Source organism: Telmatherina bonti, assembly GCF_933228915.1.
Source record: "Telmatherina bonti genome assembly, chromosome: 15".
Lineage (NCBI taxonomy): Eukaryota > Metazoa > Chordata > Actinopteri > Atheriniformes > Telmatherinidae > Telmatherina > Telmatherina bonti.
The window spans coordinates 22135762-22163529 of record NC_136613.1 but is presented as its reverse complement, the minus strand read 5'-3'; the positions used below and the strand labels follow the sequence as shown (position 1 = coordinate 22163529).

The 27768-nt window shown below is 40.1% G+C and overlaps 2 protein-coding genes across 4 annotated transcripts; one reads left to right on the top strand and one right to left on the bottom strand.

Moving 5' to 3' along the window:
* The first annotated feature begins 21 nt into the window (after window positions 1–21).
* LOC306766155 (X-ray repair cross-complementing protein 5-like) lies at window positions 22–14308 on the top strand. 3 transcript variants are annotated; one of them, XM_079253774.1, is made up of 22 exons: window positions 22–60; window positions 406–519; window positions 623–806; window positions 1263–1311; window positions 1414–1536; window positions 1776–1955; window positions 2139–2253; window positions 2809–2947; window positions 3065–3177; window positions 3282–3344; window positions 3430–3567; window positions 3657–3747; window positions 4579–4706; window positions 5824–6020; window positions 6222–6318; window positions 6443–6512; window positions 6675–6784; window positions 6990–7086; window positions 7248–7315; window positions 7404–7478; window positions 7642–7692; window positions 13738–14308. In XM_079253774.1, the coding sequence occupies exons 1-21, from the start codon at window positions 46–48 to the stop codon at window positions 7654–7656; spliced, it is 2181 nt and encodes a 726-aa protein (XP_079109900.1). In that variant the 5' UTR covers window positions 22–45; the 3' UTR covers window positions 7657–7692; window positions 13738–14308. The 3 variants fall into 3 exon arrangements, with proteins under 3 accessions (XP_079109900.1, XP_079109899.1, XP_079109901.1); XM_079253773.1 differs by lacking the exon at window positions 13738–14308 and having other exon boundaries at window positions 7642–8172; XM_079253775.1 differs by lacking the exon at window positions 13738–14308 and having other exon boundaries at window positions 34–52; window positions 7642–8172.
* Window positions 9220–25408, bottom strand: LOC306766867 (collagen alpha-2(VI) chain-like; the record flags this gene model as incomplete). Its single annotated transcript, XM_079254719.1, has 25 exons — window positions 9220–9821; window positions 10425–10463; window positions 10556–11011; window positions 11656–11808; window positions 11895–11940; window positions 12028–12063; window positions 12160–12222; window positions 13736–13834; window positions 13917–13967; window positions 14055–14117; window positions 14192–14254; window positions 14552–14614; window positions 15095–15157; window positions 15483–15545; window positions 20478–20540; window positions 21423–21476; window positions 21767–21811; window positions 21926–21952; window positions 22037–22063; window positions 22145–22189; window positions 22290–22343; window positions 22470–22535; window positions 23089–23109; window positions 23201–23808; window positions 25261–25408. 25 exons carry the CDS (start codon window positions 25406–25408, stop codon window positions 9220–9222), a joined length of 3018 nt encoding a protein of 1005 aa, XP_079110845.1.
* Between the last annotated feature and the right edge of the window lie 2360 nt (window positions 25409–27768).

The following is a 27768-nucleotide window of genomic DNA, read 5'->3' as shown; positions in this document are numbered from 1 at the left end:
CATAACAGAGTAACACACCATATTTGGAAGAAGGTAATAAAGAAAATGGCAGGTGCTAAAGTAAGTTTATTACCCATGGTTGCCTAAGATTTTAATACCAGTTGCTGATTTGTAATATATTATTCTTTATCTTCGATGTGAGTTTTCCGAAAACGGAAATAAAGAGTTTTTGTTCATTGAGTTTTCGGCGTTAAACATGTCTTGACATGTTGAGTCTCAGGCTGCAGCCGTCATGCCGGACTCCCTCAAAGTCCATTTTAACCATGAACCGATTATTTTATTTGCACGAGAGCATCTAGTCAGTTTAATATTCAAAACAGTTAAATGTTAGTATGTGTTAAATTTATCCCATTTGAAGTGTTAACAACACATTTTCCATGAACCTGACGTATTTGCTCTCTTCAGTCAGCTCTAGTTCTGTGCATGGATGTGGGCTTCACCATGTCCAACTCTGGTCCCGGCGAGGAGCCCCCTTTTGAACTTGCTAAAAAAGTTATCCAGAAGTTTGTTCAACGACAGGTACAGCTGCATATTAATAACTAACAACTGTCGCTCATAAGAGGTCCATTAAAAAGAAAGAACATTCAGCATACATTAGACATTTTTGTTTTTGTCTTGTCAGGTTTTTGCAGAGACTAAAGATGAACTGGCTTTAGTCCTTTTTGGCACAGACGGCACCAAAAACCCTTTGGACCAGGATGACCAGTATCAGCACATCACAGTTCATCGTCATCTTATGATACCAGACTTTGAGCTTCTGGAGGAGATAGAGCATCAGATCCATCCAGAAAGTCAGCAGGCCGACTGTATCCTTTTAAAGTCTATACAGTTGCAAGTATATAGGTTTTCAATACAGAAAAAAAAGAATACAAAGAGATATCTTTTCATTCTCTAGTAAAACATAAGAAGCTGTTGGTTTTAGTGCTTGTTCTTTGATATATCTGTTATGATGATAAAGGCAAATTTTACGTGTCAAATTGTACAAGTCTAAATAAACATTCATGTAGAACTTATGACAACTAGCTATGAGTAAAATATACTATTATATGATAATGCAATCTTCCAACAGAGAAATTGAGAGTTGTGGAAGTTTGGTAAGAAAAATGCTGATTGAGATAGCTGAAAATTCTCTCACTATAACAATATGTGGTTGAACTGTCACTGTTAACACTAAAGCTTATCTTTTCACCCTTAATGTTTTAGCTAAGTGAAGCTTTCCTCTGTACTTATGTGTTTTAAGCTCCTTAACTAGTGTGTAACAGGGTTAGATGCGCTTGTGGTCTCCATGGATCTTCTTCAGAGAGAAACCCAGTAATAATTTCACCTGTTCACAGAAAAATCAAAATGGATTTAAGTTCATGTATATCAATGTGCATTGTGCTTAAGAAATTATTTTATGGAACCTTTTTTAAGGGGCAAGAAGTGTGATCGTCTCAACATTGTTCTCCTGACTGACCTCAACACCCGGGCGAGCCCAGACAACCTGGATGTTATTATTGAAAATCTGAAGCAAGCTGGCATCACCCTTCAGCTCTTGTAAGGTTTGAATATATTCAGGACCTGTCGCTTTGTGACCATTTTACTTTACATATCACAGAACAAACACTCATTGTTCTTGAACGTTTGCTGTAAATTTTAAGGTTTTTAATATACCGATTCATTCTTATATAACCAACTTTTGGTAAAGATAATTTAACTAGTTGTCATTAATCTTGGTCAGCTGTATTATTTTACTGCTCTTTTCCGAGTTTTAACTACAGCTGTTTGGTTTCCAGTCTGCCGTTCCCTGTGGAGGACGATGAGGAGGAACAAGCTGGTGGGGACAGAACAGGCCCTGATCATCCTGGTTCAGGCAAATGTATGTCCAGGGAACAGAAGAGTGGCCTGGACATGCTGAAACACATCATGCTAAGCTTGGATGAAGAGGAGGGCCTGGATGAAGTTTACACTTTCAGGTTGAAGAGGCTTCTTTCTTTTTTTATCTTAAACTAATTTTTTATGACCAATTTCTTTTCCCCCTGTTATGCTTTGACATACAGATTTGATAGATCAGCTTTCTAATTATATTTAGAAGTAGTTGGTCCTTGGATATGATGCTGTGTCATACTTTATGTCCATGTGCTTTAATCTTTCTGCAGGAATGCAATCGAGCAGCTGTGTATGTTTAAGCGCATTGAGAGAAGACCAATGGCCTGGCCCTGTCAGCTGACTATCGGCAGCGCGCTGTCCATTCGTATTGTGGGTTATAAAGCAGTAAGTTTACAGTGACAAGTAAATGATGATAATTACATGTTTATTATTGCACTGAATTAAATACATAGGGCTGTATGCTGTTGTCCCGATTCGATTCAGATTTTTTGGGGCCGATTCGATTTAAATTGCGATTCTCACAATTCTTCAATATTGCTCATTTTTGTAAGTTAAAATGAAAAAACATGGACAAGTTTTTTTTGCTCGTCATTTTTCTGCGATCGCAATTAGAAAAAAACAACACAGTATCCAGACCATCATTCTGCTTTAATGATGCCAATGAAGACGAGTAAAAAGATCAATAAAAACATTAAAAATGACAAAAATTTTATAATGGATTATTTATATTTTTAACAAAAAAAATCGATTTCAAAACTGTGAAGCAAAAAATCCTAATATTTGATTTTTCGATTCAATTTTCCCACCCCTAGTATACGCTGTTTGTCTTCAGAGCTAAAGCGTGTCTGAATAATGTAGTGTTACTCTGTGTCATACTAATCATGGCTAATTAATAAATGTTACATAAAGCTCAGATGGAAATATTCCTATGTCCACCAGGTAACTGAGGAGAGGCTGAAAAAAACATGGATTACAGTTGATGCTCAAAGCCACCAGAAAGATGATGTGAAGAGAGAGACTGTTTACTGCCTGGATGATGATAATGAGACAGAGGTGCAGAAGGATGACACCATTCAAGGTGAGGATGCATTTTGGCATCACAATGTTACTGTCTTTTTTGAATTCATAAAACATATCTTTGAAATCCAAAATTTTGACTTTCAGTCAAAATGTAAGTTTACTTTTCTTTTCGTAGGTTTTCGTTATGGAAGCGACATCGTTCCCTTCTCCAAAGTTGATCAAGAGCAAATGAAATACAAGCATGATGGGAAGTGCTTTGCTGTACTGGGCTTTACCAAACAGAACTTGGTATTTTACATATTAATCATAGCAGTGACCAGATATGACATGTTAAAAAAAAAACCAAGCAAGCTCTTAGACTAACCTGCTTTCATTTCATATTCTGTCTGTAGGTACTTCGCCATCAGTTCATGGGAACGCAGGTCGTCAAGGTTTTTCCCGCCAAAGATGATGAGGTGAGCTTGTAGAAATCTGATGCATTGCTGGTAAGTACATGTTACTGAGTTAACCTAATTTGCTTGCATGTTTCCGTCTGTGCAGCATGCAGGAGTGGCCCTGTCTGCTCTAATCCGTGCACTGGATGAACTCAAAATGGTAGCCATTGTACGTTACGCCTATGACAGGCGTAGTAACCCACAAGTGGGTGCAGCTTTCCCATGTATCAAGCAAGACTATGAGGTCAGACCTTAATAGTGGAGTTTTTCCCAAATGTATTAACAGCATATTTATTCACTCCGTCTAACAATTATTTTACCTCTGCTCTGTAGTGTTTGATATACGTCCAGCTTCCCTTCATGGAAGACCTCAGACAGTTTACATTTCCTTCTCTCGAGAACAACAAAAAATTTACTCCATCAGGTACTGTTTTATATCTCTGAATAGAGCGCTATTCTGGTATGAAACAACACAAGGAGCTAAAAATTGAATATTTTCACAGGCTGCGTCTTTTCAAGTGCACACTGTAAAAGCTGTTTTGCACATTTGCAACACTGTTTTTTGCACATTGAAGGCAAATACACATCACTATACATGTGTATCTTTACTGGTGTGATAAAATGTTGAAATAGTTCTTTCATTGGGTGGTTGGGGCAAAAAACCTCTTCATATTTGAGTGTTTAAACACTTGGTAGGACATTTTGGTGTCTTACCAAATTCAGTTTAGTGTTTACTTTACAATGAACAGATATTCTGCTCAAGCATGTTTTAACTTTATACTTGTGGATTATTTTGAAAACATGTTTTATTTCAACTCTGGAAGTTGTTATTTACTGACAGAGTCAACACTGTGTATCTGGTGCAAGTTAGTTCTATGTATTTTGCAATGCACCAAGGTTATTGTGTGGTGAAGATTACATTTTCAAATGTACACTTTGAACAGTGTGTATCCTTGTAAACCCATCAGCCCAGATTAATATTTCCATGGACCTGTCCTTCAGACCTGAATGATTGAAACTCCTCTGTTTATCTATCTTGTTATGAATTTTTCAGAATTGTCAATACAGGTTTTTAAATTATTGTTTATATTTGCTGATAAATATAAGTGAAAAGTCAGTAACTAATGATTTTTTTAAGAATACTATAGCTATGATCTTTAAATGGTGCTCAGTAGACATGTTTTCTCTTTTGTCTTGTGATATTCGTCATGACACTTATCTTTGACGAAAGACCTCATTTTTTGTTGTGTCTTAGACACACAGCTGTCAGCGGTAGACTCTCTTATTGACTCCATGATGCTGGTAGAAGATGAGAATGGAGAACACAAGGACCTGTTCAAGCCCCACCACATTCCCAACCCTGCCTTCCAGAGGCACTTCCAGGTACTGCAAAACAATTTAGAAATACAGTGAACGTTTGAAGTTCTTCAGTCGTTCTTATGGTTTTTTTTTTTTTGAGAAATAAATTTATTCATTGATACATTTTTCATACCGCTCATTCCAATTCAGGGTCACGGGGAAATTGGAACTCATCCCAGTAATAAGCAGGAAAGAGGCAGGGGGCACAGTGGACAGACTGTCAGTCTGTTGCAGGGGCAACACAAAGACAAAAAACTATAATCAGTTACTTCTAGGGAGAAATTAGTGTGGCCAGTTTATGTATTATGATTGTCTTTGGACTGTGGGAGAAAACTGGAGTATCTGAAGAGAACAGATGAATAGATGAGGAGAACATGCAAATTCTACACAGAAAAGCCCTTGTTTGAACCTCTCCTCACACTCACATATGTAACATGGGATCATATTTTCTTGTGAACAAGTGATTTTTAAATTCTGACAACAACGTTTAATTGACTTCTTTGTATTTGCGTAAAACGAGAAATAATAATGTATAATTCTTGTAAATAATAGGGGTGCAACGGTACAGATAACTCACAATAAAGTCGGTATCTTGGTGTTTGGGCCAACGTTTTGGTTCATAGGTTGTACATAAAGAGAACAGTTTGTTTTGTTTTTTTGTTTTTTTAAATCCCAAACTTGCATTTTTATTTTTTCAGCAACAACACAAGTTCACAGGTAGGAACAAATTATAGCACTGTACTAAATAGTACAATACTAATAATAGTTAATACTAATATAAAAGACTTTCTGTAATGAACAATGTAAGACTGAAAAATATAACACTTATTATTCTTTGACCACTTGTGCAGTATGTAGAAGTATAAAGTATGCATAAAAAGGTCTGGTTGTCTGTTCAGACTGTTGGTTTTTTCTGCTGTTTTGTTTTTCTCATATAAACACATACCACATTAGATAAACAGCACTGCTATCCTGTTATTTCTGAGACTAATTGAAAACTTATGAAGAATATATGCAGTGTTTATTCCATGTTCTTTCCAGCCTAGGTGAAAAAGCGAAACTTTTGTACGACTGTCACGTTTAACAAAAACTGCATCTTTGTCACTCATTAAGTTCACCTTCCCCTCTATCATCCTTTTAGTGTCTGCACCATCGAGCAGTGAACCCTGGCACCCCTCTACCCCCCATGGAACCATGGATGAAGACTGCCGTTGAACGCCCTGAGGTTATTAATGAACGCTGCCAAGCCCCACTTGAAGAGATAAGGAAAAAATTTCCTCTTACTGAAGTGGAGAAGAAAAAGAAACTTAAGACTAGTGCTCAGATTTTTGGCAAAGAGTAAGTTTGGATTCTGTGTGTCTGGGGGTCTTTGAATGTCACAGATAAAGAGGTCTTCAAAGTATTTTGTTGTCAAAAACATTAATATGCAATCCTGTGTTAAGGCTTTGGTAGCACAATTTCATTTTCTAAGAATTTCAGTGTTTTTTTTTGTTTTTTTTTTAAAAAAAGATTCTAACCAGCTTATTTTGTCATTCATAGTTCTGAGGAGCCAGATGCCAAGAAGGCAAAAACAGATGAAGCAGAGGAGGAGGAGAAGTACAACCTGGCTGACATCGCCGAAGGCTCCGTCACTTCAGTAAGAATCAGAGGAACTGGGTGAAGTACTAATCTTAGGAGATATATTCTCTCTATAAAAGACGAGAAATCCACCACTCAGTTTATATGTCTTTAGATACATTTACATGTCCCTGTCTCTCCAGGTGGGCAGTGTAAATCCAGCTCGAGATTTCTGTACTTTGATAAGGCAGAAGAATATTCCATTTGGAGAGGGTGAGTCCAGCTTTACTGACTTTTTTTTTTGTTTTCTCTTGATGAGCTAACCAGCTTAACTTTTCATCTGGTTTTATTATAAACCAGCCTAACGCACACTCAGCCCTTGTAATTATGTTTCTCTTTTTTTCTTTGCTTGTGGCGACCCCCGTGTCCTTCCAGTCTGTCAGCAACTAACTCACAGGATAGAGCAGTTGCTTAGCAACAAGAACACACACTACTACATGAAGAGCATCACCTGTATCCAGGCTTTTAGAGAGCAGTCCATTAAGGTAAACAAGCACTCACTGTCTAGCATCTGTCAGTATATAATGGTTTCTATTAGACTTCCTAGTTTGGCTTTTCCTTGGAGATTACAGTCTTGAGATTACAGTGAGCCTGTTTCTTCTCTCGTGGCTTGAACAGAGGCCAATTATTGTAAGCATGAGCTTTTACCCTTAAACAGACTGTGAATGTTTTATCTCTTCCATAATGCAGCTGGGTAATGCCGATCTGTACAATAGCTACCTCCAGTCCCTGAAAAGGAGCATTCCCAATAGAGGCCTAGAGGTCTTCTGGGATCTGCTTGTTCAAGGTATGATAAGCTTCTTTACTTGGGGCTGCAAGGTTTTGCTTAAGTTATTCTTCCCCTGAGATGAGATAAAAACCTCTACGTGAATTAAATGCAGGATTATGCTCAAGTCACATTTAAAGTTTGCGCACGAGTTTCTGTTTGTTGATTTCTTTGATGTGCAGATGTTATAACGTTAATCAGCAAGGATGAGGTTGAAGGAAGCACCATTTCCAGAAGCGAAGCTAATCAGGTGAACTAAATGTATACAAGCCACAGATACGACTTCAGAACAAAACAGAACTATTTGTTTCACTGATTGAGGCCTACCTTATCTGCAGTTTTTAGTGGCTGAGGAGAAGAAAAAGGAGGAAGCTGCTCCACCAGTTGATGATACTGGAGATGTTGATGACTTGGTAAGTGAGCAGTTCCAGGCACCACCTTGTTTTGGCTTTAAATGTTTGATTACTATGACTTAATCTTATGTTTAAACTACATATCATGCATTTTCAAAGTACTCTTTTGTGTTTGGGTCTGACATGTTGATAGCTCAGATCTTTTTTCTCTCTTCTTGTGTAGTTGGACATGATGTGAGAAGTCCAAAGGAGTGTCTGCAGAAATCTGAGGAATGTGAGTTTTGAGCTAGACTGCCCCAATTAGCCGTCCATTGTTCTGGATCCAACTTGGAGACCAATGGGACTTTATATATGGTGATAATAAGTAACTGCATAGAGAAGGGTGCAAATCAGCTGTACTGTTAACTACAATAATACTATGTAAAAATGTTTTTCTGTAGAATTGATAAAAACTGATCAAGTACACCAGAAAAAGGGCTTTGCATGAAGCCTTCACATTTAATTTTAGCTTGTGGTAACGTTGGACATAGTAATTGCTTCAAACTCGTGGTTTTCATGCACTAAAAACCCAATTGATCAGAAGGCAGCACCACCGTGTCCAGCAAACTGTAAATTTATTAGTTGAGCTCATTGATTACAGTGATGAGTTGTATATCTGTGTAACACAACAATGTTTTTGACAAGATATGAAACAAAAATGCTTTGATGTTTCACAAATTGTTCAGTGCATAGCAGTCATAATAAGTCAGTCAATCTTGCCTTTAAAAGTTAATTAAAATAAATTTCAAGTGTTTTTTTTCTATTATTGTGGCTCTTGTGGTTCAATGGGTAATGTCAACATTGTACATTTGCAGTAAATTTAGTAATGGGGCAGTTTGTGGGTATGTAATATACATAGATCAAATGTTATTTTAATTTTAATCATTAGCAAGTTTTACTCTTTTGGGAAACAATGCTTAGGATGTTTTTGCTGTCGTTTGTTTATGTCAACAGTCAGAGAATGCAAGGCCTATAAACCAAGCAAAACTGAGTTCACCCTCAGGAAAAAAGTCCATTGGAGCTGCCTGAAACTGTGCTAAAAGCCTTGAATTAGTTTCTCAAGACTATTTTATGAACTGGGAACATTTTAACGCTGCAGTTTTGTCTCATTTATACTGAAAATTTGGACCTGCCTGACTTCCTTTTGCCAATGTGGAGTTTTTGGTTCCTAACATGCAAGTATACATACATAATTTTGGAGTTGATTTTTTTAATCAACCAAAGTAATAGTCAGTGCTCATTAATTTGATCTAAATTGTGGATCCATTGGTTAGCCAAATAAGCCTTGCATAACTTGCTATCTTATGTTACAGAGTTAATTTACACTACATGATCCTAATATTTATGTTGTGTGTTAGGTAAGCTTTGAAGAGAAATATAAAATTTTGACTGTGGCTGTGGATTATCTAACTGACTACATTAAAGGTAATTAGTGGTTTTAATATGCTTGTTCACACACAGACAAAATGACCTCAAGAAACTTGAGTAAATTAGCTGAGATGATGCCTAAGACAAACTCCTAATGCAGTTAGCAAGTTAGCTGTTGAAAGTAGCTGATTTCTGCGTCACATTTATTTCAAATTTGAAAATAAAATTATTTTATATTAATAACTTTGTGCTACCCCCCAACCTTTACTACAGGGGTTAAGAGCTGCTTGCTGATATAACAAGAGCCAGAAAAAACTTTTTTGGGAAAAGATAAAGTCAAACTAAAACGCTAACTGTAGCACCATTTTGTTGGTCACATGAATGTGAGCTTACTTTAACAGACCCACCGAACGAAACGGTCTAACAGACTAGATCTTATCATATCAGAAAATTGTTTTCCTTTGAAGATGGCATTCTGATCATTCATAGCCAGCTTTGTGAGGATGTCGTGATCAACATCACTTCCTGTGGCAATCACTGTGGCGACTACCTGTTCCCTTCGCATTGCACTAACCGCTTCATCCAGGCTACTGCTGTTTGTGACGCCGTCTGTGATGAAAACAAATGAAACCTCAGCACCGCGTCTCGTCTTGCGAATACTTCCTTTACCTAAGATGTTGTTGATGGTATCGATGATGGCAGGCCCGACAGCTGAAGATGAATCCAAGTAGGGCAAGCGTGCTATACCAGAAGCAACAACAGCAGAATCGTGTGTGAGAGGGAAGGCCACGTGAATCTCATTCTCCTTGCCAAATTCTATCAGCGCAAGACGGGCTCGCATTTGATCATTACCGATCCTGGCCATAACCAGTCTTTCTGCAACTTTCTGCACAAATTCACGCACATATCGAAAATTTTCCATCCCCAAGCGCTCCGAGCCATCTAGCAGGAAAACCAAATCCACTGGTCGCCCAACACAGGGAGCTATGTCAGGCTCTGCAAGGAAGGAGGAAGAGTCACTTACCGAGCTGCATTTAAGTCCAGCACAAACCAATCATCTTAAAGGTCCCATATTATGCAAAATTCACTTTCTAAAGGTTTTCTAACAGTCATATTGTCCCCATAGCTTCTGTAGGAGGTGAAAAAAAGGGAGGAAATTCTGTCACACCTCTTGTTTGGTTGCTCCTCTTTGTGCTCAAAGTGGAGAGTTTATTGTAGGATCATCAAGACAATGATCTTTCCCTTTGTGACCTCATGAAAGGAAATAACCTCTGAACTCAGTAGTGGATACTGCAACTGATCCGGTCCCTTGCTAACTGAGCTTGCTTTCTAAAAATGAAAAAGCAGATTAAAGCAAAAGCGCATTCTCTTTCCAAGAGGGGTGGGAAGTGGGGTATGGACAGGCATCACTCATGATCATTTAAAAGTTCAGACACAGAAAAAAGTCATTTTAAGCAGAGTTCAGTGAAGCGACTTTTGGAATGGCTGAAAGTAAGGATCAATGTGAAATAGAAAAACAATGTTGTTGGACTTTTGACACCCATATAAATTACCTGAAAAATGTATAATATGGGACCTTTAAATATGAATAAAACTCACCACTTGTACATGGGAGATCTTGGCATTTAATCACTGGATCTGAAAAGGAAATGAAACAAAAACACTGTGGGTAAGACAAATACCAGAAGCACCCGGAACATAATACAACTGGCTGTACTGGGACATCTTACCAGGACAGAGCACAGTTTCCATCTTCTCTATGAAGTTCTCAGCCACCAAGTCAGTGTATTGCTTCATCTCTGTGATTCGATTCTTATTGTTGCACGCTATTGACACGAGGGTCTCACTATCATGTTTCTTGTCAAACATATCACCAACACCGATAGCGTTCACCACCACAGCAGGGTCGTTGCAAAGATACCTCAGCTGATTGTCGTCGTCACGAGGGTCAAAGCGGCCATCTGTCACCACAATGACGGATACCTTAGCACGAGCTCTCTTGGTGTCTCTAATGAGGTTTTCATAGGCAAACTTGAGAGCTGAGGGTGTAAAGGTGCCCCCAGCTATCCACTGTAGATTTCGCACAGCTGTTTTAAAGGCAGACATGGAGTTTATTGTAGGATCATCAAGACGAATAGCTTCAAATGTGCCGTTGTGACTGAACTGAACAACTCCAACCCGTGTGCCTGGAAGATACAGACATGTCAGATTAATAGAATACCTTCAATTACAAATAAATCCCAATAAAAATGTATTTAGATTTTTTGCAAAAGTACACAAAATAATAAGTGTTTTTTCTTTCTTTCAGCAAATGTAAGCGGGGCTTTTGTTGGGTTGTTGGGTACTACAGGCATTATTCAACTATGCCACAGTAGCAAAATTGTGGTGAATTTAACAAAGTATATTAGAGTCACTTAATAATAATAAATGTGACACTTAATCTACATCAATATGACACATTAAATTTGTTTTCAGTGTGAGACATGAACTTAGATTCAGTTCTTTTGTTTGACCACATGTCAATCTTTACATTTAAGTTACCTGAATATCTAAATATAAGTTCCCATGGTGATCATGCCTGGTTAAAAGAAAGCCACCTTTTGCAACTCTGAAAACTCTGTAGGCCTAGCATCGCTCAGTAATTCATTATAATTTTTTTTGTGCTCCACACTTGTGGCTTATTCTTTAAATGTGTTATACAGCAATGTAGGTTAGGAACATATCAGGAAAAAAGACAAGTAATGCTGTCTCTATGCAGCTTAATGTCTGATTTTGAAATACTTCAATAGTTTTTTTTCTTTTATTTATGTCTGTATTTATTGGATTGTACCAGTTGAGGATGCAGGATCAGACGCCATTGATCCCAGCTTGTTGATGGTGCTGATAACAAAGTTCTTTTCCAGGGTGAAGTTTGTCAGCCCAACACTTTCTGAACTATCAATTACAAAAACAATATCCAGAGCTCCACAGTGCTTCTCGCAGTCTGAAAAAGAAATTCAAGAGGATGATCAGCATGTTGAAGGACATTAACTAAAAAACTGTGTTTGAGAGGTGACAAGGTCATCTTACCACAACAACCACACGTCTCCCTTACATATGTCATGACATCACAATCCTGCAGAGACATTTATGCAGGTTAGAGTCGATACATGGTGGAGAATATTGATAGTTTAATTAAATGGACTAATTTAAGTTTACTTACAGTGAGCCCAGGATCGCCTGCTAATCCTGGACCCCCCTATGCAAAGACAGCACAAGGAGGGGACAAATAAATTTGATCTGAAATTTGCATGCATGGTCAAGTCATTATTTGAGAGGTTCTGTGGTTGCTTACATCAGCTCCACGCTCTCCCCTGGGTCCTCTCTCTCCTGGCTCTCCTGGCTGGCCTGGTTCCCCCTAAAGACAACACATTTTTTAATGGCAGTGACTTGTTCCTCCTGCATAATTATCTCTGCATTTGTTTAAAAAAATATTCCGCCACCATCTTTATGTAAGGCTGTGGTGCTAACCACCACAGCACCACACAGCACCTGCTAGACCATTCACCGAATTCATGACTTTGTTTCTCAGCTTGTAAAAGATAATTAATTTGTTCTCGTACAAAGGCAAAATAATTAAATAATTGCATCATAGTTGCATCAATCAAAAGTGGATGAAACTTTAGGATGACAACTATTTAAGACAAAATTCATTTGTTCTAGGCAATAAACCTTACACTATTGAAAAGCCTGTTTATGTTCCTTTTGGTATGATAAGGAAAATATATTTGTGGAATGAGCAGCAGAGTTAAGAATGTGGGCTGCAGCCACAAAAAAACTCACAAATCCTTCTGCTCATCTCAAACAACTTCTTCTGCTATTAATTCTTCTCTAGCGTCTTTCACCTTAATAAATGAATGATTGAAGTCTAAATAAAATGACACATTGACTGCATAAAAATGTATTAATTCAATAAATAGGGGCCTCGGTAGTCTGTGGAAGAGCAATACAGCCACAACAACCTGAGTGCATCCCAAATACTCAACTCTCCATCCAACTCATCCCATAAATGCTTTTTCTTTACAAATGTGGCACCATTTAAAAGGAAAAGAAACTAAGTTTACAATATAGGATTCTTTGCCAAGAAGAATCATTACAACAAAGAAATAATGTACCAAACAAATTTCCTATGCTTTTTTTTTTTTCTCCCAATAATGATAATGAAGATTTAAACATATTTTCATGAGATAACTGAAGCCTTTAATTATCCTGTTTATGTAAAAAACTGCAAATTATTGTTTGGGGTCACTTTCATAATTACTTGTTGTGGTATGGAAGCAGAATTTTAAGATAATCCAAACCTAAGCAAAGAGGTTACTGTCATAAGGAGAGATGACCAAAACAGACTTGGTTTACCAATACAAAATAAAATTAATTCATGAAAGAATTAAGCTTCATGCAACGTTATACAAAGCTTACTTAGTCCCTGAGGAGAAATTCAAATGCTTCCCAGCTATTTAAGTAGTAGTAGTTGAGTATTCTGTATAAACTTTAGCATCAAAGAGATTAATTAATGCATTATAAAATATGCTAATTTGCACGCTGTTATCTTGGTATTTAAATGATATTTTGAAGTTAATACTGAAATTAAGCAAAGAAAACAAATCAATGCATAACTTTAACTTGTCATAGTATTTTTAGTATTTTTATTTTTAGTACATGATCTGAATAGTTTTTGCTTCCTTGGATGTGTGAAACAAATCCCCCTAAATGCTTGGTTGATAAGTATGTAAAGCATATAATTTTAGAGAACTGTCTTACCAGAACCACTGTATACATTGACAGCTTCTGTGTATCTGGTCAGAACCTCTATTTAATTCATTTTTTCTTCCAATGTTTTAGAGTTTTTTTTTTGTTGTAATTTTTCTTACAGGCTCTCCTGGTGGTCCTTTATCTCCAGGATCTCCTCTGGCACCACATTGACCTCTGGGCCCATTGGGTCCTTTCCTGCCCGGTTCACCTGCATCTCCCTGGAAAATAAATAATAACTGCAATCCTGCAGAGACATTTAGGTCACGCAGGACGTCTAGTCAAGAAAATGGAAAACCATACTGTGTGTCCTCTTGGTCCTGGATAGTTGAATCCTGATCTTCCGTTATCCCCCTTTAGAAGGTGAAACTATGAATAATGCTGCATTGTACATACAAACAGTCATGCTGACAGGGATCAACAGAAGTTCCCTCTCCTCACCTGCAGACCACGTGGCCCAGTGTCTCCTCTTAGTCCAGGATCGCCAGGATCTCCCATAGTGCCCTGAAGCCACAGGATGTAAAAGCTGTGACTACTCAAAATAGAAGCTACAACAATGAGCCACTAGTATAACTCACATTTTCTCCATAGCTCCCTGTTTCGCCTGGTTGACCCCTTGGTCCTGGTAATCCCTGGTCTCCCTGGGAGAAAGAAAGTAAATTAAAAAAAAAACTTTTATTGGAGTAAAGATTGTCTCCAGGCACACACACAGAATTTTTCATGCCGATGTGAATTTGCCAATGTACAATACTAGACAACTGTTAGTTCTCCTGGAGAATTTCTTATTATGATAACAGGCTCAGTTTTAGTTATTTTGGCACATCAACATGTGCAGGAAACACAGCTCAAGTGATGGAGGTCTTCAGGGCTTGCTGTGTTCTAAAAAAGCTGCTGAGTCATCCTTTAGTCAAAATCCACCCACAGCGTGATCTCCTCACCTTAGCACCCTTAAATCCGTCCTCCCCAGCACGTCCTCTGGGTCCCTCTGGCCCTCGCTCTCCCTTTAAAATAAATGAATGTGTTAGAACTTGGGCCACATTATAAATTTTGTCCAGTGCACAAAATAACAACAGAAACTTGGAGGTGAGACGGATATGTGTATTTACTTGTCATAGGAATATGTTGAAATGATCTAAAGCAAAAAAAAAAAACGGTGATGATGAAATTATAACAGGTCTGGTGAAGGTGAGTATGTGGCTGAAACACATGGTGCTTGTATTTTCACATTGTAAAAATCTCTTGTCAGTGTTTTCAAAAAATGTTGTTTGCATTTCAGATCAACATCAACAGCTGTCCTTTTAGTTTGTGTTCTTTATGTCTATTGTTTCCCTTCACACACTTCAGTACAGTACAGTTGATCATATTGCAAATAAAACTGATTTAGTCAACTTGTCTATGTTGGTTGATCTGTTAATTCAATAAAACTTTTTTAAAACCAAAAACAGGAAAAAGACAAAGTTTCCTCTGAACACTTAACTTACCTTTGTCCCCTTGCGCCCACCAAATCCTTGTGTTCCTTTTTTTCCAGGATCCCCTCTCCTTCCCTGTAATGTTTACCAATATTTATTCAGAAAAAACTATAACAAGTACTCAAAAATATAACTTCTAAGTGTTTTCAATACCAAGTCGCCTTTACGTCCAGGTCTGCCTTTAGGTCCCTAAAAGAATTAAAATTAATGTCTGCTTTCTATCATGTACTTTCTTTGTCACAAAAGTCATTAAAAAAAATTCCGCTACTTACTGAGACTCCTCTTTCTCCTGGTAGTCCTGGTTTTCCAGGATTTCCACTTTCACCCTAAGAAACAGTTGTTTTTTTTAGGTCAGAAACTCTTCTGCTGAAGCAGACCTCGTTTTTATTTAAAAGGTTACCTTCGGTCCAAGGTTGCCCACTTGGCCAGGTGGACCAGGCTTCCCAGGAAGGCCTGGGTCACCCTAAAGCAACACAGAAAATAAAAACAATGGTGTCTTCACCCTGAAAACATAAGTTATGGCACACATTCTGAGGAAAATATTATGTGCACTATGGAAACTATGAGCCCAGAATGTGACACGAATCCAACTAATCAAATTAATTAGACTACAATCAATGTGACCGGATAAATTTATGTAATAAAACTGTCTGAAAATTCAATCTAGGTGATAGTTTATGATAGAGGGACACTCAGCCTTTCCACTTCATTTAATCCAACCACTGAAGTCAGACACCAGCAAACCAAAGTTATTGCTACTATTAATACTTTAACATGCCGTCTAAGTAACACTTACATCAATTTAGGAAATATTTGTTGAATACAACAAAGGGAAAACTGCAGACCTCTCCCTGAGCCGTCACCTTATCGTGGTGGAGGGGTTTGTGCGTCCCAAAGATCCTAGCAGCTATGTTGTCGGGGGCTTTATGCCCCTGGTAGGGTCACCCATGGCAAACAGGTGTCTAGGGGAGGGACCAGACCAAGCACGGCTCATAGACCCCTATGATGACGACTAACCTGGGCATGAATGTTCCCTTGCCCGGACGCGGGTTACCGGGACCCCCCTCTGGAGCAAGGCCTGGAGGCGGGGTACGAGAGCGAGCGTCTGGTGGCCGGGCCTTCGCCCATGGGGCCCGGTCGGGCTCAGCCCGAAAGGGTTACATGGGCCCCACCTCCCGTGGGCTCACCATCTGCGGGAGGAGCCGTAGGGGTCGGGTGCAATGTGAGCTGGGCGGCAGCAAGGGGCGGGGACCCTGGCGGTCCGATCCCCGGCTGCAGAAGCTGGCTCTAGGGACATGGAACGTCACCTCTCTGGTGGGGAAGGAGCCTGAGCTTGTGCGCGAGGTTGAGCGGTTCCGACTAGATATAGTTGGACTCACCTCGACGCATGGCTTGGGCTCTGGAACCAGTACCCTCGAGAGGGGCTGGACCTTCTTCCACTCTGGAGTTGCTCACGGTGAGAGGCGCCGAGCAGGTGTGGGCATTCTCATTAGCCCCCAGCTTGGTGCCTGCACGTTGGGGTTTACCCCGGTGGATGAAAGGGTAGTTTCCCTCCGCCTCCGGGTGGGGGGACGGGTCCTGACTGTTGTCTGTGCTTATGCACCGAACAGCAGTTCAGAGTACCCACCCTTTCTGGAGTCCTTGGAGGGAGTGCTGGAGGGTGCTCCTTCTGGGGACTCCATTGTTCTGCTGGGGGACTTCAATGCTCACGTGGGCAATGACAGTGAGACCTGGAGGGGAGTGATTGGGAGGCATGGTCCCCCCCCTCTGAACCCAAATGGTGTTTTGTTATTGGACTTCTGTGCTCATCATGGATTGTCTATAACGAACACCATGTTCCAGCATAAGAGTGTCCATATGTACACCTGGCATCAGGATTCCCTGGGCCGCAGTTCAATGATCGACTTTGTAGTCGTATCGTCGGACCTGCGGCCACATGCCTTGGACACTCAGGTGAAGAGGGGGGCGGAGCTGTCAACTGATCACCACCTGGTGGTGAGTTGGCTCAGACGGTGGGGGAGGAAGCCGGTCAGAGCTGGCAGGCCCAAACGTGTTGTGAGGGTCTGCTGGGAACGTCTGGCTGAGTCCCCTGTCAGAGCGAGCTACAACTCCCACCTTCAGCAGAGCTTCGAACATGTCCCGAGTGAGGCGGGGGACATTGAGTCTGAATGGGCTGTGTTCCGTGCCTCTATTGCTGAGGCGGCCGGCCGGAGCTGTGGCTGTAAGGTAGTTGGTGCCTGTCGTGGCGGTAATCCCAGGACTCGTTGGTGGACACCAGCAGTGAGGGATGCCGTCAAGCTGAAGAAGGAGTCCTGTCGGGCCTTCTTGGCCTGTGGGACTCTGGAGGCAGCTGATGGGTACCGGCGGGCTAAGCGGCATGCGGCTTCGGCTGTTGCCGAGGCAAAAATTCGGGCATGGGAGGAGTTCGGCGAGGCCATGGAGAAAGACTTCCGGACGGCTTCGAGGAGATTCTGGTCCACCATCCGGCGGCTCAGGAGGGGGAAGCAGTGCTCCATCAATACTGTGTACAGTGGAGGTGGGGAGCTGCTGACCTCAACTCGGGACGTTGTGGGTCGGTGGAGGGAATACTTCGAAGACCTCCTCAATCGTACCAACACGTCTTCCCATGAGGGAGCAGAGGTGGTGGACTCAGGGGTGGACTCTCCTATCTCTGGGGCTGAAGTCACTGAGGTGGTCAAAAAGCTCCTTGGCGGCAAGGCCCCGGGGGTGGATGAGATCCGCCCGGAGTTCCTTAAGGCTCTGGATGCTGTGGGGCTATCCTGGCTGACACGCCCCACAGACGTGGACATCGGGGGCAGTACCGCTGGATTGGCAGACTGGGGTGGTAGTCCCCCTTTTTAAGAAGGGGGACCGGAGGGTGTGTTCCAATTACAGGGGAATCACACTCCTCAGCCTCCCTGGTAAGGTCTATTCAGGGGTCCTGGAGAGGAGGGTCCGCCGGATAGTCGAATCCCGGATTGAGGAGGAGCAGTGTGGTTTTCGTCCTGGTCGCGGAACAGTGGACCAGCTCTATACCCTCTCTGGGGTCCTGGGGGGGGCATGGGAGTTTGCCCAACCAGTCTACATGTGCTTTGTGGACCTGGAGAAGGCATTCGACCGTGTCCCCCGGGGGCTCCTGTGGGGGGTACTCCGGGAGTATGGGGTACCGGACCCCCTTGTACGAGCTGTCCGGTCCCTGTACGACAGGTGTCAGAGCTTGGTCCGCATTGCCGGTAGTAAGTCGGATCCGTTTCCGGTGAGGGTTGAACTCCGCCAAGGCTGCCCTTTATCACCGATTCTGTTCATAACTTATATGGACAGAATTTCTAGGCGCAGCCGAGGTGTTGAGGGGATCCGACTTGGTGGCCTCAGGATTGGGTCCCTGCTTTTTGCGGATGACGTGGTCCTGTTGGCTTCATCTGGTCGTGATCTCCAGTGTGAAGCGGCTGGGATGAGAATCAGCACCTCAAAATCTGAGACCTCAAAATCCACCCTATCCCACCGGAATAGGGTGGATTGCCCTCTCCGGGTCGGGGGTCAGGTCCTGCCTCAAGTGGAGGAGTTTAAATATCTCGGGGTCTTGTTCACGAGTGAGGGAAGGATGGAGCGCGAGATCGACAGACGGATCGGTGCGGCGTCTGCAGTAATGCGGACTCTGCGCCGGTCTGTCGTGGTGAAGAAGGAGCTGAGCCAGAAGGTGAAGCTCTCGATTTACCAGTCGATCTACGTTCCTACCCTCACCTATGGTCATGAGCTGTGGGTCGTGACCGAAAGAACGAGATCTCGTATACAGGCGGCTGAAATGAGTTTCCTCCGCAGGGTGGCCGGGCTCTCCCTTAGAGATAGGGTGAGGAGCTCGGTCATCCGGGAGGGGCTCAGAGTAGAGCCGCTGCTCCTTCGCATCGAGAGGAACCAGTTGAGGTGGCTCGGGCATCTGGTCAGGATGCCTCCTGGACGCCTCCCTGGTGAGGTGTTCCAGGCACGTCCCTCTGGGAGGAGACCCCGGGGAAGACCCAGGACACGCTGGAGGGATTACATCTCTCGGCTGGCCTGGGAACGCCTCGGGATCCCCCCCGCAGAGTTGGCAAATGTGGCTGGGGAGAGGGAAGTCTGGGCTTCCCTGCTTAGGCTGCTGCCCCCGCGACCCGACCCCGGATAAGCGGCAGAAGATGGATGGATGGATGGATGGAAAACTGCAGAAATGGTTGTCAGGTTTAACATATAGACCTCACATCTACATCATATACATTATGTTTATTAAAAGTTGCAGCTGCCATTTGAATTCTGTATCTTGTCACTATTTATCTGTGACAAAATATCTAATCTATGATATAAGGGGAACATATATCTCCTTGCTGGAACAGAAATATGTTTTTCATGTGGCACCATGGATCTATATAAATCATATCAGATCATATCAAATCATATCATCTATAAACAATTTCAGGCACTATACAGAAAATACACCTAATCTATATTTGCTTTTATTCACGGTCTAAAAGTAAAACAGCTATAAATAACATGTTCTGATTGAAGCCTGCCAGGCGCTCCACATGCTTCTTCTGCTTTTACATAAATATCCAGGTCATACAGGTGTATGGTGTTCGGTTAATTACACTGACTGAAGTGTGTGTGGATCAGTGTGTGTGGGAAGCATGCTTTTCCAGTCCGACACTGTGGCCATTTTTACAGTCTGCTTGTTATGTTTGTTGCTTCAGAGCACTGCATAACAAAATGTAGCTGCACTAACATGAAAACCTAGAAATGACTTGTTTTGTTCTGTCTGGAACAGGATGCCTCGAATCAAAAGTGGAAATGTTTTATTGATTTGGATTTGGGTGCTTAGAAATCAGCTGCTGTTCAATACATCTCACAAATAATTACCTGATCTTCACTGACCTTTTTTTTTATTTATTTATTTTTTTTTAACTTTTCTGACAATATTCAAATAACTTGCTAACTTGTGCAGATGTTTTCTAACTAAAATTTATTTTCTGATTTATTGTTTTTTTTTTTTTTTTTTTTTGCCAAACACATTGTCCAGCTGCCTTCATGTCAAATTGTGAATTTTTCTTATGTGTTATTCAGCTGAAGTGAGGACATTTAAAATATGCTATAAGCCTTTTTTAGTGTTTTCCTTTCACAAGTGGTACATATCTGATAAACAACAGCTTAATTAAAAAGTCAGACTGGACTGATGCAGCTATTTTTTATATTTTGTGCTGTAAATCTATCCAATAATTGAACATATTTATGTCTGGCACCACAGTCTTTCACTTACTGATTTACCCACTAACTTATTATCATTTTCTTATTAATTCTGCCCAAATCTCACTGTTTTCTTTGGTGTGCTGTTAATTAAATGATAAGACTGCAGCTCTGATTTAATTCTTACCTTTTCTCCTTTTTCGCCAGCTAGGCCAGATTCCCCAGCTGCTCCGGGGTAACCATCAGGTCCCTTTTAGTAACAGAAAAGATCAATTCAATTCATTTCAAAACTTATACAGCACATTAAAAACAACTTCTGTTCACCAGAGTGCTTGACAATACAACTGTAGTCATGAGATACAGATGAAATACAACTAAAATAAACAAAGTAAAATAAAATTCATAATGTCATCCTAGGTAAACAACGTTTGGTAGCATCTGAAAGACAAGTAGAAGGGGTGGGTTGTCAGTCGAGACTTAAACTGTCCTAAAGACTGAGAAGTCCGACTACCAAGGGGAGGCTGTTCCACAGTCTGGTTGCTGCTAGACAGAAGTCTTCTCCCTCTGGTTTTTTTTTAGCTTGGCTTTATGTACAGCTAACAAGAGCTGGTCAGCTGACCTCAGGGCTCTAAGAGGAGTGTAAGGGCAGCAACAAGGCATACGAATAACATGGGCCCATAGAGAGTAAACACACAAAAAAAATCAATAAAACCTTCAATTTTACACAAAAGCAGACAGGGAGCCAGTGTAAGGTGCACAAAACATGGGAGACGTGCTCATGCTTATTAGGTGGACTGCAGCATTTAATATGCTCTGTAGGTGCTGGAGCAACCCTGGTCCAAGCCAACATACTCAGCATTACAATATTCCACACACAGTTGCATTATATGTTAGATTTAAAATTTTACATGCAATGATACGAACAACTTCCTGAACCTTTAATGAGTAAATGGTTCAATAAACCCCAAATCTTAAAATACAGGAAAAAATTCTCAGATTATTCCATTTATTTTCAAATTCAACAGTCTACCTTCATAAAAACATGTCTGCATTAAAGGTGGGATTATATTCTGCACAGAAGGAACCTGAAAAGGATGTTAGATACATTTTTTAAAAAATGCACCAAACTTACTTTTTCACCTGGATCTCCTTTGCAACCAGGAGATCCAACTCGACCAATATTCCCCTGAAGATTCACAGAGACATTTTCATGACATTGATGAATCACACATATTAGGATCATGGTGTACATTAGGGCTATTCAACTCGGTCCCACCAGGGTTGCAGCCCAGGAGTTTTTCCATGTATTCCTGCTTTAACACGACCCAAATTAAATGGATCCAACAGCCTACAAAATTCTGCACAATGACTTATTAATTTGTGTTCTGGTGCAGCGATACACTGAAAACCTGCAAGGCTGCAGTCCTTGTGGACCTGAGTTAAAGAGCTCCGGTGTATCTTAGTATAAATACTCACCTTCCGTCCGTCTGTTCCATTTTTACCAGGCACACCTGCCACACCCTGAATGTTAGAGAAGTAATAAAAACATCAAATGAATTTAACTCACACAGTAATAATGTGTGAGTTAAATACTGGAAAGTACTGGACAAGTGTAGCATTAAAATTTTACATTACCTTTGCTCCACTTAATCCAACTTCACCCTGGTGAGATACATAAAAGCTGTTAATCCCAACATTTTATTCACCTTCTGAGATGAACAACAAGCAGAAAGATACATCTCTCACCTTATCACCTTTTTGACCAATTTCTCCCTGGACAAAAACAAAGATGAACAAATAAGTAAACTAAAATAAATACAACCTGAAGTCATTAACTTATGAGCCTCATCAAACCTTAAGGCCAGGTCTTCCAATTGGACCTTCAATGCCAGGATCGCCCTAAAATATAAAGAGTTATTTTCAGCAGGATCTTGAGATAAAATATATTTAAGACTATCAAGTCCAATGTTGTAAACTTCTAAATGTCATTTCTAGACACCTGGTTACCCTTTTCACCTTTTGGCCCTGCCATGCCTCTCTCTCCTTTTGTACCCTAAAAAAACAACAACAAAAAAACAAAGAACAAAACAAAACAGAAATAAACAGAAAGGTTGATATTTCAACAAATTAAGCAAACACAAACGAACAAAACAGATTTAAGAATAATTTTATAACTCACTTTTGGTCCTGGAGGCCCTCTACGTCCAGGGATGCCGGGACTCGCAAAGCATGTGGGTTTGTAACACTATGAGTTCAAAAGGAAAACCAAAAGCATGTGAAAGACAGACTAAAGCAATATCTACATGCAGAATGCATGTATAATATTGTATGCACTATTTACCAGCTGTACAAACTATATTGTACAGTTTAGAACAAACTTGTGTGAAGTATTGTAAATAATGTGTGGATGAATAAAAGCAGATTGGAAAATGCACGTTTGGACATCATTAATGCATTTAAATGGTCTAATGAAGACATTACTTTTATTCAGTTAATTATTCATTATATATAAAAATAATTAAAAAAACAAACAAAAAAAAAGGTTCAGACATTGTAAGCTGTTGTTTTCAACCTGTTTATGTTCTTAGTGTCTGGATCTAGTATAGTATTTCCTTTAGACTATGGGGCAAACTAGTCTGTAAGCATCATGTTTACTTCTCTTGCATGAAAGAAGAGATACAAGACCTAGAGGTTGTCTTCTTAAGCGGCAAAAAGCTCCTGCTACTCGTGGAGTAAATGACTCTTGAACTCTGTTACTGAAAAGTCTCTAGTTTTGTTAATAACTTGAAATTTCTTACCTGTAAATAAGCTTGATATTTCTGCAATGAAAATGTCCACAGTCAGTGACTGGCTATGATAGTACTGATGTTAAAATTGGAACTGACACAGAGAAGAAAGGTATCAAATCACCATGACTTTTATGATGCGTTCAATGGATTCAGTGTTTAGTCTCGCTTTCCCATCAACGATCTCCATGACGATGTAGTTGTCACGGTACAACTCGGTGGGAGAGCTGGCTATCTCCTGCATCCCCAGTTCATCGACTTTCCTGGATGCTGCCACTGAGAAAACATGAATTCCTTGTTCCCGAGCTCTGTCTGCCATCACCTTGATCCCTGAGCATGGACTGCCTGTCACATGACCATCAGTGATTACCACAGAGAAGAGGACAGCCTCTGTATCTGCATAGTGGCGTGTCATCTGGTAGGTCATGTTTTTGAGGGCACAGTCGATGTAAGTGCCTTTGCCTAGGTATCTGATCTGACCAAGATTCCTGACGAAATTCTCTCTGCTTGTGAACTGGCTAAAAACCAGCTGCCTCTGGGAGAAGTGCAGGCCTCCGAAGGACCAAGTGATCTGGATCTGGCCCCTGTATTCCTCATCAGAGAGCTTGTGGGCAAATATTTTGGTGAATTCCTTGATGCTGTCCACCAAGCTGCCAGGCGGGGATTCCTGCAGGGCAATGGTCTCTGAGGTATCAATGGTGAAAAACAGCTTGATGGGACAGTCGATAATCCCTGATAAAAGACAGAACATTCACAAAAAAGATAAATAATTAGACTGCAAAGTTTACATCTACCTCTCTCTGTCTGTTTGTCCAGATTTGACTTAAATGCCATTCTGAGTTCAACTTTAACCCTTTCATGCATGTGATAATAATAATAATTTAAAAAAAAAACTTTATTTCAAAGACAGTATTTTATCTCTACAGTCACATGCAATGATACTTTTTTTTTGTTTACTAATGATACTTTGCTTTGTATTTGATTCATTCTAATGCATTCTATAAAATGTTTACACAAAATATATTATCATAATTATATGATGTAAATGTTCTATTAAACATGTAGCTGTATCATTTTCCTATTTATGACTAAGGCAAACTTTGGTAAGTACACTGTATGCATTTATGCTCAATTATATGGTATATTTAATTATCCTTCATTGAGTGGTGTATTGCATGACTCACTGACATCCAGTTAATTTGTTCATTTACAAATATACCATCATCATTCACAATTATGCAAAAACAAAGCATGAAAATAGGTGTCCATCATAGTGACGTCTAAGCTAAATGTCACCACTAAGGGTTAAACTGCAGAAAAAAAACGACTGGTATTGGAAGTGGAGATGCTCTGTGAGTGGCCACTCAGTTACCAACATTATGCAGCAGTTGAATGGACATGTATGTGCTACTTGACATATAGTGAGGTTGAAAAGGATTTTTGCATGCTAACAGAAAAAAACAGATGAAATTTTATGCTTTTCTTACATCTGTAATTATTTGAATAGTTGTTATATAATGGTGTTGATTATGATTAAAAAACAATACCTTCTTTTCAGATAAATCATAGATGCTTTTTCATCGCAAGCTCCATTTTTAAAATAAGAAGTACACTTAAAACAGAAACAATGCCTTGAAAAACCGCATTACAAGCAGAAAAGAAAATATTTGAGAAAAAAAACACAAGCTCTGCATGACACAGCTTGATCTGTAAATGGTTAAAATGAGCTCAGCAGCAGCTGAAAAAAAGCTGGAAAACAGCTAAACAGCTGGGAAATACGGCTTTAAATTCATTGAGTTATTATTCAATCTCACAACATATACAAAATAAATGAGGCATTTCTTCAATAAAGACTACTTTCATGTGCAATAATTTAGGTTTATTTGCCTGGTGCCATTATACATTACCGATATACAGTTACGTTGTAAGTTTGTGTGTTAGTAGCCTGAAGCAACTGAACTCCCACTTCACCAAGCGGCATGTTTATATCACTCTAGTTGTGCTTCAGTATATCATGATTTAATTCTATCATTTCTTTTTCACAAACTATATTTACATTTTCATTTTCATTTTACCACTCCTGCAAATATTAACTCCTTATTTAGTGAGTTTGAATTAAAAAGGCCATTAAAGAATATTGTAATTATCATTAAATTTTATCTAATGAGAAATGAAAGAACTCACTCCCACAACCTTCAGCTTGTGGAGTTGGCCAAGGTGGAACCGGAGGTGAAGTTGGTTCTGGACTATCACCCCGTCCACGAGCTGGCACACGTTGAGCCAGTGCAGCTTGGAGCGTGCACAAAAAGATTAACCATGAAATCTTTGCCATTTTACCTGAACACACACACACACACACACACACACACACACACACACACACACACACACACACACACACACACACACACACACACACACACACACACACGTGCACACATGCACAGAAATGGAAACAGCACAGTTGTTAATGTTCTCTCTCTGAGTGCACAGCTCCCTTTAAAATCAGGAAGTAGACAGCAGAGCAGAGTCTTTGCAGAAGGGGTCTCCACAGAGCTTAAGAATGTTTATCCTTGTTTTAAACAAAGTCAGTAAAAAAAGAAAACAATGTTTATAACAAAATACATTTTTGTAGGGTTCTATTCAGAGAAACAAAAATCTTCAGCAGAAGTTCAGAGAAATCTAGATGAGATTTTTTTGTGAGAAGCTTTCCTCCTGGTCAAGTCGGGCTGCCTGAAAAGTGCTGATAGGGAACAGAGAGGAGTATTTTTACTGGAAGCAGCTAACTGTAACAGTGTGAGCCAATAACAACAAACAATAAAAGACTTAACCAATTAGTAGAGCAGACTGTTTCATTTTCACTTGTTTTCTGTCAGTACATAATGTCATTACGCTGGCTCTTCATGTTAAATGGATAAATGGCTCTAAGTCATGGATTAAAAATGTTTAAGAGTTATCATTTTAGGTCAAGTACTGAACACTGAGTTTACAATTGTTTTCTTGCTTTTGTGACAAGGTAAAGTGAGCTTCTCAAATATTTTGTCCACATATTCATATGACATAACATTAAACAGGTGAAGGAGTGTCATTTTTATTGAAGAGAAACATTCTATAATAATGTCACAATGTTATAACAATGCTCTGACAATTTCTTGTGAAATGTTTTAAATCCCGACAGAAATATGATCTATAATTACCAATTATTAAGTTTCACATAAATGTAATATTGTGCTGCTACCAGTCTAAATTGACAGACCCAGAAGACAAAAGTCAGGTTGTGTTTCGCAGAATTAGCCCAACGTTTGTGCCATAAAGTGATGCCAAATATCACAGAAACTGTATGTATCATACATGTCAGGCTCGGTTCTTATGGGTTAAGATGGGTAGTCCTGAAACAAGTACATGAGAACCACTGAAGGTATATATGGTGGAAAAAGGAGATACTATGTTACACCAAACCCCCCTGCAACATTCTCTCCTTGGTTTTCAGTCTTTTTTGCCATATGTGTGCTAGTCACAGGTGTATGACTGGCACCTGTTATATTATCAGGCAGACTGATACGACTGGCTCTAATATCAGAATGACATTCTGGAGCTAGTAGTGATGCCATAACTCTATAATCTGCAAACAAACTCCAGCCTTCAGGATGACAACATTTTCACCCACAGAGCAAGGATTGTCATGGAGTACCTCCAGAGTTTTGGAGCACAGAGTTTTGCTGTCAGTCCAGACCTTAACCCTACAGGATTAGCTTGACCATGTTGTATGTGCCAGAATGACCAATATAACCTGCCATTGAGCAATGAAATGCCGTCGCACAGTAAAACGCGACGTTAGGAGGTGGGTGTCAGGTGGTTGTGGCTGTGTATGGATCTTTGACAGGCTACTAAGGTACCTGACGGTGTGTAATGTAAAAATGGCCATTATGTGTTGCTTTTTTTCCTTATGTAGGATAGTGCCACCATTCAATCCAGCAAGGAAACTTAAAGGAAGATTTTCAACCGGAAAACATTACAGATGATTTTGGTTCATTGTGGGGGCTCTACCCACACATTTAGCTCTTTGTAACGATCAAATTAGGCTTTCTAAACATGTATAATTCAAAACCAATTGGTATTATTAAAGGGGAGTAATAATTGACCAAACAAAATGTCCTTACTTCTTGTCCTGCTTACTAATGTGTTTTAATAGTGGAGTTGTGTTTGCACTAACACATATCTAACAGCACATCAGCCACACTGTAAACAACAACTATGAAAAAAGAGGCAAAAAAATAACAACAAAAACATTGGACACTATGGTGATAATATTCTGGGGCTACAAAATTGGGTTAAGGTAAGTTTTAAAAAAAAAAAAAAAACCAAAAACATTAAAAGTCATTTCCTCTTATTGTCCCTATAAACACAGAAAATGTGTATCTGTCAGTTCACCTCATATTTAACTGTTTTGAACTCCTTTAAAGTTAAAATAAAGTGCAGTACTCACCACAGCGGCAGCATCTGGGTTATGAGCTCCAAGCTGTGTCGGGAAATTCAAGCAGTCTCCACAGACCACCAACAACAGATAATCATCTCAGTGGTTCAGTTCCCCTATCTGCCAACTCATCCGGGTTCAGCTCTTGGTCTTTTTATTTATCCTCAACTGACGAACGAGCGTGTTTAAAGGGGGCGGATGGGGTGGGGGTTCTTGCA

Coding starts and splice junctions, on each gene's coding strand:
- LOC306766155 (XM_079253774.1), top strand. Junction 3,178..3,281: donor GCTTTACCAAACAGAACTTG/GTATTTTACATA, acceptor TTCTGTCTGTAG/GTACTTCGCCATCAGTTCAT. Junction 3,568..3,656: donor GTATCAAGCAAGACTATGAG/GTCAGACCTTAA, acceptor TCTGCTCTGTAG/TGTTTGATATACGTCCAGCT.